Source organism: Leptinotarsa decemlineata, unplaced genomic scaffold, assembly GCF_025532065.1.
Source record: "Leptinotarsa decemlineata unplaced genomic scaffold, Ldec_3_MD MMD2_tig00026374_RagTag_RagTag, whole genome shotgun sequence".
Classification (NCBI taxonomy): domain Eukaryota; kingdom Metazoa; phylum Arthropoda; class Insecta; order Coleoptera; family Chrysomelidae; genus Leptinotarsa; species Leptinotarsa decemlineata.
The window spans coordinates 1,017,442-1,030,707 of record NW_027412710.1 but is presented as its reverse complement, the minus strand read 5'-3'; the positions used below and the strand labels follow the sequence as shown (position 1 = coordinate 1,030,707).

Genomic DNA, 13,266 nt, shown 5'->3' with positions numbered 1-13,266 from the left:
GATCTCGGAAGACATACTGTGAATCTGGTGATACATACAGGGTGTTTCAAATTCGATCCTCACCATTGGGATGTCGAAAACTATGAGAGATACGAAGATAGTTAAACTGGAGCAAAGTTGTGCTGACTAACAATATGCCGTTGAGAAAGTTCTGAAATTCTTAGTATATCCAGAGATATCCAGAAAAAATAGAAATTTTGAAACATGTTTTTTATTTTTTCTGGCTTTTTCTTGTCTTTATTTTTCGAAAGGTTCGAAAATAAATTGTACTTCCACATTGACTCTTTTTCCCTGCCAGCATTTTGAGCATTTGTCTTGTTCAAAGTTCTATTTTCATTGAAAAGGACACAATATCCACTTTATCGATCTTTTTTGGGAATTTGTTACCTTCCACAATCTGAAAAATTTAGAAAATTATAATGGATAACTTTATACGAGTGTGGAAGGGCAAAATTTTTAGTTTACCCCGATAAGTAACATATTCCCAAAAATGGTCGATGAAAAACTGATTTTCCTCCACAAAAAAACGATTTTCGTTGAATATCTACTTTACCTCATACACAGCTCATTTATAAAATTTTGATTACGGATTCTGTATTCGTATTTATTTATTGGCTTTTCAAACGAACCAAAATCGGTAAGATTTTGATCCGATAACTTGAACATAGCTCAATGTGGTTGTCGTCTTTCGGGATACAAATTTTAATACATTTCCGATGTCCTAACACTGTTTCTATCGTGTTTGTAATGAATTTGTATCATATCTCTTTTTTCTTCATTCGTGAAAGCCATTTCTCGCCAAAAATTCAATGACTTGTACAATAGCAAAATGTCATTGAGTGTAACAAATTAAAAGTCAAATTTAGAAACTTCAAAGTCAAAGCCCATTATGATAAGAATTTTTTTTTTCAATTGTTATAACAAATAATAGTATATTTATGACATTGAAGAATTCATTTTTTTCAATATCTCCAATTTTTGGAAACAGAATGATAACTTATGATACATTATTGAAAAGGTAAAATCTGGTTCTATTCAAAACAGAAAAGTAAATCTGAAAACACCATTATTATGTAGCAGGGAAAAAGTGGAAATGTGGAAGTGCAATTCATTTTCGAATCCTTCGAAAAATAAAGCCAGAAAAAAATATAAACCACTTTCCAAAATTCCTGTTTTTTCCGGATATACTCAGAATTTCAGAACATTCTCAACGGTATATTGTTAGTGAAGTAAATACGCAACTTTGCCCCAATTTAACCATCTTCGTATCGTATACAGGGTGTAACTAAATAAGTGTAAAACATTTAAGGAGGTGATTCATCTTCGAAAAAAAGATAGAATCTTCCATATAAAGAAATTTTATTGGAGCGTTTTTCACAAGCACTGAAAAAGTTACAATATTGAAATTAACCTGACATTTTGTACTACCAAAGAGACACTTAGCCAGAAATGTATTTGGTTTACCCCATGGTTGTAAGGGGTTAAAAACGCAACCCCTAAAATTTATTTCCAATGTAACTTTTTGTCTTCTTATTTGTTTACCATTTAAAAATGTATTTCCGATAGCCTGTTTCATTCTGAACAAATAAAATCTCCTGTGTTTTTTGCCCAAAATAAACCAGTTCGCAGCAAAAAATTATTTTAGGAACAACTACAGAGATACATCGTCATAAATGCGAAAATACGAAACTGATCTAAATATTTAACAGGTAGCTATTAGCGATAGTGACAATTAAATTGGTATGACGCTGTCAGTTTGTGAATTTTCGAAATTGAATTGATGCTAATTGTATGTTGTTGTTCTGTTCTCAATTTGTGACTTTAATAATTCACTTGTTATTAAAATAGCATACACAAATGAGGAATGGGGAATAGGTTAGAAGCTTCTAGAAGATATGCCGAAAAGTATCATCAACGGCAGCATCCTTCACATAGAATATTTGCTCGACTTCATCAACAATTACGAGAATATGGTTCATTTGACAAAAGAACGCAGGATTGTGGTCGCCATCGAGAAGTACGAACACCACAGCTTGAGATTTAATTTGATTGAAGAACAACCTACCACCAGTACTAGAAAGATTGCTTTCCAGCTAAATGTTGATCATGTTTACCGCGAGACTTTCGGAACCGTCTTGAATTTTGCAACTGGATGCTGGAAATGATTGAAAGAAATTGTGACTTTCTGAAGACGATAGAATTCACAGACGAATGTAGTTTTTCTCGGGACAAGATTATTAATTTTCATAATTATCACATATGGGCTGATGGAAACCCTCACGGTATTGTCGAAACTAACCATCAATAACAGTTTTCTCTTAACGTGTGGCTCGAAGTTATTGGGGATGATTCAATTGGGCCTCATTTTCTACCTCCTCGATTAAATGGTGGGGCATACGTTTAATTTTTAAGAGAAGTGCATCCAGTACTGCTGTAGGAAGTTCCTTTGGGCGTCAGAAGGGATATGTTTTTTATGCATGATGAGGCTCCCGCTCATTTTAGTCAAGTAGTACGTCAGCATTCAACTGAAACATATGCAAATCAGTGGGTAGGTCAAGGAGGACCACAAAACTGGCCCGCTCGATCCCCGGATCTCAATTCTCTCGATTTCTCTATTTGGGGCCATTTACAGCATTTGGTTTATCGTACTCCTGTTCGCGATGTAGAGGACTAAAGAAATCGCATCATCGATGCATGCAGGAATATTTGAGCGAATACGTGGCTCAATGCGCCGACATCTAGACGCATGCGAAATGTGAAGGTAAACACATTTACTATGATTTCTACATGTTGTGTATTTTGTTATTGATAAATTAGTTTTGTTTATTACCCTTCAATTGTTTAATGCAGGTACTAAATACAAAATAACAATAAATCCAGTTCGCATTTATGACGATGTATTTCTGTAGTTGTTCGTAAAATAATTTTTTGGTGCGAACTGGTCCATTTTGGGCAAAAAACTAAGAGACATTTTTTGTTTAGAATGAAACAGGCTATCGGAAAAACATGTTTAAATGGTTAACAAATAATAAAAGTTACATTGGAAATGAATTTTAGGGGTTGCGTTTTCCACCCCTCACAACCATGGAGTAAACCAAATAAATTACTGGCTAAGTGTCTTTTTGGTAGTACAAAACGTCAGGTTAATTTCAATATTGTAACTTTTTCAGTGCTTGTGAAAAAAATGGTTATACAAATTTTATGTACCCTTTTCAAGGGGCTGTATCCTAACAAGGGATGCTCCAATGAAGTATCTTTATATGGAAGATCCTATCTTTTTTTCGATGAGGAATCACCTCCTCAAATGTTTTATACTTATTCAGCTACACACTGTAGTTTCCGAGATCCCAATGGTGAGGATCGAATTTGAAACACCCTGTATAAGTATATTAAAAATGATACAATAAATATTATTTCATTCACAGGTTACGCGTTTGAATTCGCAAAACGAGAAAGTTCCGATATTTTCCCTATCTTTTGGAAATGGTGCTGATAAATCGTTCCTAAGATCGTTATCTTCGAAAAATTCTGGCTTCTCAAGACACATATATGAGGCATCAGATGCATCACTACAATTACAGGCGTTTTATAAAGTTATATCTTCCCCGCTGTTGTCAAACGTTGTATTCAAATATGATGATAAAGTAGAAGAGGTAACTAAAACTCGTCTGCCAATTTTCTTCAGAGGATCTGAATTTGTTGTGGCTGGACGATATAACGGTAAAAAAACTCTTTTTGTTTTCACCACATAATAATCTAATCAAGTTCAAAAACATGAAAAATAGAGATGAAGGTACTAAAAATATGAGCGATAGCTCATTCGATTCGGAATCACCTCTAGAAAAATGTTTTTGAAGGATTTTGGTGAAAAATTGCAATTGTTACTAACGAAATAAAATAAAAAAATTGTATTTAGTTTTTCGTTAATTACTCAAAAAATATGAATAATTAAGCAATTTTGAAAAAAGCTCGTTAAAGAGAATGGAATTTCCGATAAAAAAGTTCCGATTCCCGGAACTCTGTCTCCATTATTTATAATTTTAATTTGACTTTGAAAATAGGGTTCCACGCGGCTGTTATGGCATGCTCCACGAAGTTTAAAATTTATAGGCCAATTATTTATACCTTTTATTCCATTATTTATGCCAACGGAGATTGGGAAAAAAATTGTTGGTTAACAATTGAATAACCATTTGAAAAATGGTGATGAAACTTTTTTTTTCTACGGGACTCGATTCATTCAAGTGTTAAGAAGATACTAGATTTTTTCAAATTTTCAAAATGACATTTTATGTTATAAAAAAATTATTTCTTTTGATAAACTCTCTTCAGCGACATCGCGCGCATGTCGTAACAGCCGCGCTGAACCCTATTTTCAACGTCAAATTAAAATTATAAATAATGGAGATAGAGTTTCGGAAATCAGGACTTTTTTATCGGAAATTCTCTCCTCTTTAACGAGCTTTTTCAAAATTGCTTAAATATTGATATTTTTTGAGTTGATAACGAAAAACTAAATACCTATTTTTTAAATTTTATTTTGTTAATAACAATTGCAATTTTTTATCTGCACCAAAATCCTTTAAAAACATTTTTCTAGAGGTGATTCCGAATCAAATGAGCTGTCGCTCATATTTTTAGGACTTTTATCTCTATTTTTCATGTTTTTGAACTTGTTGATTAGACTATAATACAAGTTCTATTTTAGGGCATCATCTTCCGATTGAAGTAACTGCTCGTGGTTGGAAGGGCCCCATTACCTTAACCCCCGCAACCTCAAGTCCCGTCACTTCATTGGAGCGACTATGGGCTTATTTGACACTGAAACAAAAATTAGAAGAAAGAGAAACGGCTGATGACAAAACTTTACTCACAAAGAAAGCTCTTGATTTGGCACTAAAATATTCATTTGTGACAGAAGTAAGTTCCCTGGTTGTGGTCAAACCCAATGACACAAGTGCTGTTGATACCGAAGACGCATCAAGTGAGTAATTTTTCAAAACATCAGAGTATATTAATTTGTGACTGATTTGTCTTCGGGAGGTTAAGTTATTCCATGAAAGAACTTTAAATGTCTATGAATGAATGTAACTGAATTCTTGGCAGTTGAACAGTGTATGTGAAGAAGAAGTGAAATTTGTAATTTTCATTTTTTTAAGACAAAACACAAGCACTACGTCTACCTCAGAGCGGTGCCTGTGCGAAAGTGGCGATTCACATAAACATTATAACAAAAAATTGTTTACAAATTCGATGAATTAATTGACCTCGGTTTTTTCCAATTGCCAAGTGATGAAATGTCCATCAGAAGAAATAAACTGATAACCTCTTCTCAGATATGCTATCTATTTTTTGATAGTTTCTCAATAACCAGTTCATGAATGTGGAAAATATTATCAAGTCTCTTCTAACACCACCCAATGGAAAATAAGGCGGACTCTCTACCCTGGAGACAAGACTGCGGCTAACCAAGTTAAATAGGCCATCACTGACTACAGAAACGAGAGGTGGAGCGAGTGTTTGGAATCTCGAGAAGAGAAAAACCTCTCCCTCCCCTCTTCACGGATAGCGTGGCATCTGCTACTCCCCTGCCGAGGAGGCGTTGACCTTTGCAGACACAATTGAGAGTCAGTTCCAACTTAACGTTGATCCGGATGATGATATTGACCGTGATATCCGGCTGGAACACCGGGTTTGGCGCATCCTTAGGGAAAATGATGACGACGTGATCCGTCCAGCTTCAGAGGAAGAACTGAGGGGGTACATTAGGGCCTCCAAACCCAAGAAGGCTCCGGGAATTGATTCAATCAACAACAGGCTATTGAAGCAGCTCCCAGAGAACTTCATCAGATACCTATTGGACATAATCGATAGTTCAATCGGCCTCAGATACTTTCCCCGAAGATGGAAGCATACCGTAGTTGTCATGATTCCGAAACAGGGCCAGAACCCGATATATCCCCAGAATCATCGTCCGATTAATCTGCTTTGCTCAACGGCTAAGTTGAACAATTCGGCTTCAGGAAGGCACACTCCACCGAGCTGCAGGCCCTGAGACTGATCAAAAATTCCATCTCTGATAGGAAGACAGTCCATCTCGTCCTCCTGGACATCGAAAGCCTTTGACAGAGTATGAAGGTCTACTACACAAAATGCTCGATTACCATCTGCCTCGGGGCCGGTGGATTAGGTCCTTTCTGAAAGGCAGAACATTTCAGGTCCGAGTTAAAGGAACCCTGTCTCCCGTCAGGGAAATCCAAGCTGGAGTGCCTCAAGGAGCTGTGCTGTCTCCACTATTGTACAGCCTTTACATGAACGGCCTTCCGAGTTTCGATCATGTGATGATACGGCTCTCCTAGCGTCTCCATGGGTCGAGGGTTGACGGTCGTATACATACAATTGGCATTGGACGACCTCGAACGCTGGTACCTGGAATGAAAGATGAATCAAAAACTCAGGCGATAGATTTGGGGAGACGTAACGTTTCTCCAGACACAAGACTCACGATTTCAGACAGGGAAATCGAATGACAAACGCGAGTCAAATACCTAGGTCTTGGGTAGACCGCCGACTCACCTGGGTAAATCACATCGATTATATTAAGAGCAAAGTACAAATGAGGATAGTCAAACTCTATCCTTTGATCAACAGAAATTACAAGCTCAATCTTAAAAATAAGATTTTATTATACAATATGATGTTCAAGCCTGTCATTATGTATGCTTCAGGCGCTTGGGGACAAACCGCTCCATCAAACCTCTCCATTTTGGAAAGGTTGCAAAAAACACTAATCAGGATACTGGTGCATGCTCCATGGTTCGTGAGGAATGAAGCCATTCGCAGAGATTTGAAGCTGTTAACTATATGTCAGTCCATTCAGTCAAGGAATCAGAGAGTTTTCGAGTCATCGGAAACTCATGATAACACATTAGTTTGGGAAGCTGTAGATTACACTATAGACGACCCCACTCGATTCAGAAGGCCCCGTCGTTCGGTTGAGTGAAGGCCCCACGACATCTGTTAAAATGAACAGTTTGTTCATCTAATACCTCAATCAGGAAGGGGTACACAAGGCCAGAGCGGCATCGAGGTCATTGATCTTTATGACCAAAAACATCTTCAGTTATGAACCACTCGCCCTCCTGACGAAAGACAGTTGAAAGGGTAAAGGAGAATTTTCCAACCTGAAGAAAATGAAGATGACAAACATAATGATAAATAACGTAATTTAAAAAATTTTACATCTCCCTCTAATTCCTTTTCCATAGGCCTTGGGTTCGAGTGTTTTGTGACGCAAACTGACTCAAAAGAGACAGTATCAGGTACCTAATGGTTTTACTTCAGCTTTCTACGCGACATTAGCTGGATTAGTTGTTGTCTTTCCGTCGGGTACTTACAAAATCGTAGGTCCACATGAGAGGCAAGGGTTAAGGTGTTTTTCACCTGAACTTTGGGCATGTAATGCACTTCTCCGGAATGTCATCATTATTCTGACTCCAACCCCGGAGTGTTTGTGGAGTTGGTTCCTGGCTTTGTCTGCAGGTGGCGCAGTAGGCATCCTACCGAATCAACTGTAGAAACAGTTTGTGACTAGCTGGAAGTGATTTTGTTCGGTCGGGACACTCGGTTCACTCCGTCTGTGTATCCCTTATGCAGGAACTAACTTGGGAGGAATCTTCCTAATAGAAGACGTTGCACAGGTGCGTGATGGTTTTACTTCAGCTTTCTGCGCGGTATTTTCTTGGTTAGTTGTTGTCTTTCCGTCGAGTATCTGCCATACGTATCTACAAAATCGTAGGTTCACATGAGAGACAAGGGACATGAGAAATTCGATTTCATTGACATTCAGAATACCGTTTCCATTCGAATTAATTTCTTTACGCCAGTTTACGGCATGCGAATCTGAATTGGAATAGTATTCCAGAAAGCTATTTCGCGATGTCTTGAGGTACACAAAATTGAACCTTCCAAATGGAAATTTTCATACACATTACCAGTGGACAATGAAGGAGAACATTGAAATAATATATGTGACCTCACGGAAACTACTCGGGAAAGTATTGATCTGCAAAAACCAGTAATTCGATAATAACTGAACCGTTGAATTATTTGTCCTTTCATAAAAGGTCAATAACTACTCAAATACAAAAAAAACTCCGATTGTTTGACAATAATATGCAGAAATCAGTCTTCAACAACTACGTGTATCTAATGCAACGTTTTTTGCTTGGTCCGGGCATCACCAGACATTACGATTTGACGCTTTGAGTCCAGAATTTGAATTCGTTTTCAGAAAGGATGATAACTCGGACGCCAGATATTTATGATGGGCTTTACTAATTTGTTGGTCGAAGCAGAAGGAAGTCTCAGGGTAGCAGTAGATACCTGGATAGATTCAGTACGCTGATACTGTTCAGTATGCTTTAATTACCATTGTTCCGGTGAAAACAATAATGACTACCTAAAAATCTTTCCCTTAGGAATTTTTTTCTGCATACTTTTTGACTAAAAGTAGATAGTTATCAACAGGATTTCGACATCCAAAGTCTATCACTGCCAATGAGCAGATTTGGTTGCTAAAATAGTAAGACAAATAACAAATTGAAATGGAAGGTCTTCAGAAAAAAATCAAAATAAGTTCACTTTTGCTGGTGATTAGTTCACATATATATTTGATGAAGTAGATAGTAATAGTCTGAGAATGAATTTTGAGGGTGATGATGACATATCAATCGCAAAGGAAACTAAATGCGTGAATGGTTGCACAACCTGTTCTTTGTTTGGGAAAGAAAGTTTTTGGCTTTCTACTACTCCATCTTGATACAAAAAATGTGGGAATTTTCAAAAGAAAGGAGGGAAGTTCTTTGTGTTCAAAATATGTTGATATGACACAATTTCTGTTACTATTTTTTATAGTGAGCTTTTGAAATTTGAGTTTCGTATCTTTGTTATCAATCATTGATTTTGTATAAAATTTTGAACACAGCAAGTACCCCTTGTATGCCTTTCGTTATTTGACAATTGAAAAAAATAATCAGAATTAGATATAGATGTTTTCATTTTTGAAAATTTGTAACAGTGTGCATAGGAAATTATACTATGATTTGAATGCTGACATTGTCAGCAGCGGAATTATACAGTTCTTTGACACACTTCAGGAGGTGATTCCTCACAATATTCTAATATGAATTGTCCAAATAAATAAATGTCCGAAAACGCTTCGTTTCCAAGATACAGGATGTTGAAGTTTTATTTTTATTTTCGTTTTTTTCAAATAACTTTTGAAATACTGAACTTAATTGAGGTTTTTGGAGGTTTTTGAGGTGTCGAATTCGAACCTGATGTTCTTATTGCTCTTACTCGTGGGGGGCGCCATGTACACATCTTTTTCTTTTTTAAAGATTCATAACTTTTTTGGGCGTACTTCTAGCACATTTTTCAGTAAAAAAATCGATTCTCCTATCATATCTACGTAAATAAGCTACCCTTGTTAATAGTCGCTGTAAGCAACCGTTTTCTAAATATTTGGACTTGAAAACTTCAAGTCGATTATTTGATAATCGATGCATGTTGAAGTTATTACGAATATTTTGCACTTTTCACAAGAATGTTTTGGAAATAAATTTAACGTTTGTGAGTAGTTTTGGCAAGTACATATTTTGTGACAGTTAGACGTTTTGTTGAAGTTTCCGTAAGTAGAAGTAGAAAACACTTATTTTGAAAAAATGGATTATTTAAACAATAATGCTCATTTAGCCGATATGCATTTCGTTTATGGCCTTGCGGATGGCAATGCGCGCGAAGCAAGACGTATTTACCAGGAGTGATTTCCTAATCGAGTACTGCCTTCAGCTCCAACATTTGCTAGTCTCTACCGTCGTTTGGCAGAAACAGGTAGCTTTAAGAGGGCAGCTGATATTATTGGAAGACCACGAGTAGTCCGAACCCCAGCACTGGAAGAAGCTGTTTTGAACGCTCTCGAGGAGAATCCAGAAACAAGCACAAGAGTAATTGCTGAAGCTGTCAATTTAACTCAGTCTACAGTTTGGAGAATTATCCACGATCAACATTTTTATCCATACCATATTTGAAGGGTTCAAACTCTTTTGCCACGAGACTTTCCCCAACGCATTACTATGTGTCAATGGTTTTTGAGAAAATTGGCTAGAAATCTTCAATATTTAAGATATGTACTCTTCACGGATGAGGCAAACTTCTCCCGAAATGCTATCACAAACTTTCATAACAACCATGTTTGGCCTCTCGAAAATCCGCACGCAGTTAGTGAAAGGCATTATCAGTATCAATTTTCTGTGAATGTATGGGCGGCAATAATTGATAAATACTTGAGAGGTCCTTTCTTTCTTCCGCTCCGACTGAATGACGCAACTTACAGACACTTTTTAGAAAATGAATTGCTGGGACTACTTCAGAATGTACCATTAGAAATTCGTATCCGCATGTGGTTTATGCATGCTGGGGCTCTGGCCCATTTTAGCGTTATAGCCAGGGAATTCCTCAACACAGTCTATCCAAATCGATGGATCGGTAGGGGTGTAGAAGAACCTAACCAGGCGTGGGCACAAAGTCTCTAGATCTAAACCCGATAGATTTTTATTTTTAGGGACATTTGAAGTCATTAGTTTATAAGACTCCAGTAGTGAACGAGGAAGATCTAAGAAATCGAATAGTAGACGCCTGTGAAACAATAAGAAACACACCAATAATTTTTGAGCTGGTACGAGATTCAATGACTAGACGACTGACTGCCTGTATCTTCGCTGAAGGTGGACACTTCCAACAAGTTATTTGAATACAATTTAGTTTCGTTTATTTTAGTTTATGCTACATATTCAAAATTTCCTGAAATAAAATGTTGACATTTCTTGCAAATTTCATTAAAACAAATACTGATTATGCACCCTTGATACAAAAATAACTATTTCGCTTAAGGATGTCATAAAGAAACGTACCCAACAGTAATGACCTCTTCAAACGAGTAAAACGTCAAATTCATTTCCAAAGCATCCTTGTGAAAAAAGAAAAATATTCGTAATAACTTCAACATGCATCGATTATCAAATAATCGACTTGAAGTTTTCAAGTCCAAATATTTAGAAAACGGTTGCTTACAGCGACTAGTAACAAGGGTAGCTTATTTACGTAGATATGATAGAGGAATCGATTTTTTTACTGAAAAATGTGCTAGAAGTACGCCCAAAAAAGTTATGAATCTTTAAAAAATAAAAATACGTGTACATGGCGCCCCCCACGAGTAAGAGCAATAAGAACATCAGGTTCGAATTCGACACCTCAAAAACCTCCTATTACCAAGTTTCGCTTAATCAAGTTCAAAAGTTATTTGTAAAAAACGAAAATAAAAATAAAACTTCAACATCCTGTATTTCGGAAACGAAGCGTTTTCGGACATTTATTTATTTGGACAATTCATATTCGAATATTGTGAGGAATTACCTCCTGAAGTTTGTCAAAGTACTTTTGAATCACCCTGTATGTAGTGATGACAATAAACGAATATTTTTTAATAAAAATGAGATTGTTATCAATTCAGTATTGACAAAGAAATATTTTTGTTTCAAATCATATTTCAAGTTCGGTATTGTCTATGTCGTATATCATATGATTCGAATTGCCATAGTCATGGAAGTTTCAATTGAGTTGGTTGAGACCAGATCTCAGAGCGAAATTGTTCCCAGATCAATATTCCACTTGATAATTGTCATTTTATTTTGAGAGTTCCCACTAGGTTCGAGTCTGGTGGCCACTTAAGAAACTCATTTTTTGATATTAGATTCGAAAATGGAACTTATAAACAACAATGATCTATTCCGGAATTGTGAATTTTTCATCTTTTGTATCATAAACAAATTGGCTAGGCACTGCTTTAATCGTTTGTGTATGATAAGTACGAAATAAAAGTTGTTTTTTTTTCAGATATACCGAGACCTTATGATGACTACGATTCACCAGTGTTATCATTTTCCGGATCGTCTAATCGTATGTACATTAAGTCATTTATTTTAACATTATACGACCTCGCCCAAGAAGTATTGATAATTTACTGAGGATACACTACAGAAACACCCTTTTGTTTATTTTCCACGCTATTTCTTTATTGTGACTAGTTTCGGCTAGTCTTCTTCGGTAATATTATATAATTCTTCTTTACCTTCTCGTCAAATTTTGTTGGCAGGCATGTTAGGCGTACACATTCTCGAACAATCAGTCCGCCCTTTCGTAAATATTTCATACAAAGTTTTTTTCAAAAAGAAAATTTGCCCTTGTTCTTGTCTATATTTAGTTATTTTTTCTGAGTATTTGTTACGCAATTCCAATATTATTCTGCTTTCCATAACTTCTTGACGTTTGTTCATTATTTCAAATCTAAATCCTAGTTTCTTCATCCAATTCTAAAGAGTTTTATCACAGCAGCTCACGTTATGGCCGGAAGTAATAGCCGTATATTGTTTTTTTCAATTATTTTATCAGATGAACATGAAGGTTTTGGTAATCCTGTAGCACATCGCGTCTTGCGTTGTAAGGTTTGTTTTTGACGTATTTAACGTACAGTTAAGAAAGGAATTTCGGTCGAATCTGATGTTGTTTGTTTCCCTCGAAACCAAACTTGAGATTCCCCGTATTGGATTTTTTAGCCTTCGAGAGTGTCGCCAAATTTAAGTATGCACAATATCGTTTACTTCGACTATACATATACGTATATTCGTACACATCAGTAAAAATATGTCGGTAGGTATTAGTCATTTTTTATAAGCTGTTTTTGTCTATTGTGAAATTTTGAGTCCTTGCACACACGTCGATCTTAAAATTTTTGTATATTCATCACAAAAATGTTTGCTACAAAGGCTATGAATAGTATATCAGGAGATGTTTATTCGATTGCGGCCTAAGGGGTGGGTAATACTGAAATAATAAAAAAAATTGGGTTACGTACAGCCATAGAACCTTTTAGCCAATTTCATTTTCGGATGCAGACATTTTGAGTAGAACTAGAAAGAATATTACTGGAGTTTTTTTTTTCTCAACACCAAATCGTTATTTTTAACACCTCGACACGTGTTTCGACCACCAAGTGATCATCTTCAAGAGGGAGATTGAAACTAGAAACTAATGCGAGCTAACCCTATTAATGCTATAAAGGTAACCCATACAGGTAAACCATCCAGGTGTACCACCCATACAGGTATACCAACCTGAATTAATTTCATAAATTTGCCTTATCTATTA

At 36.2% G+C, this 13,266-nt stretch overlaps 2 protein-coding genes across 6 annotated transcripts in view; one reads left to right on the top strand and one right to left on the bottom strand.

Annotated features, from left to right (window-relative positions):
• The window catches only part of LOC111504932 (pyrokinin-1 receptor), a 443,518-nt gene that overhangs the window by 180,186 nt on the left and 250,066 nt on the right, over positions 1-13,266 (bottom strand). The gene's annotated exons all lie outside the window — the stretch shown is intronic.
• Positions 1-13,266, top strand: part of LOC111510995 (inter-alpha-trypsin inhibitor heavy chain H4) — a 93,029-nt gene that overhangs the window by 38,854 nt on the left and 40,909 nt on the right. For all 4 annotated transcript variants that reach the window (XM_074185341.1, XM_074185339.1, XM_074185340.1 and 1 more), the window contains exons 7-9: positions 3,426-3,720; positions 4,709-4,984; positions 11,956-12,018. In XM_074185341.1, coding sequence (XP_074041442.1) covers positions 3,426-3,720; positions 4,709-4,984; positions 11,956-12,018 — 634 coding nt within the window. The remainder of the gene's footprint in view (positions 1-3,425; positions 3,721-4,708; positions 4,985-11,955; positions 12,019-13,266) is intronic.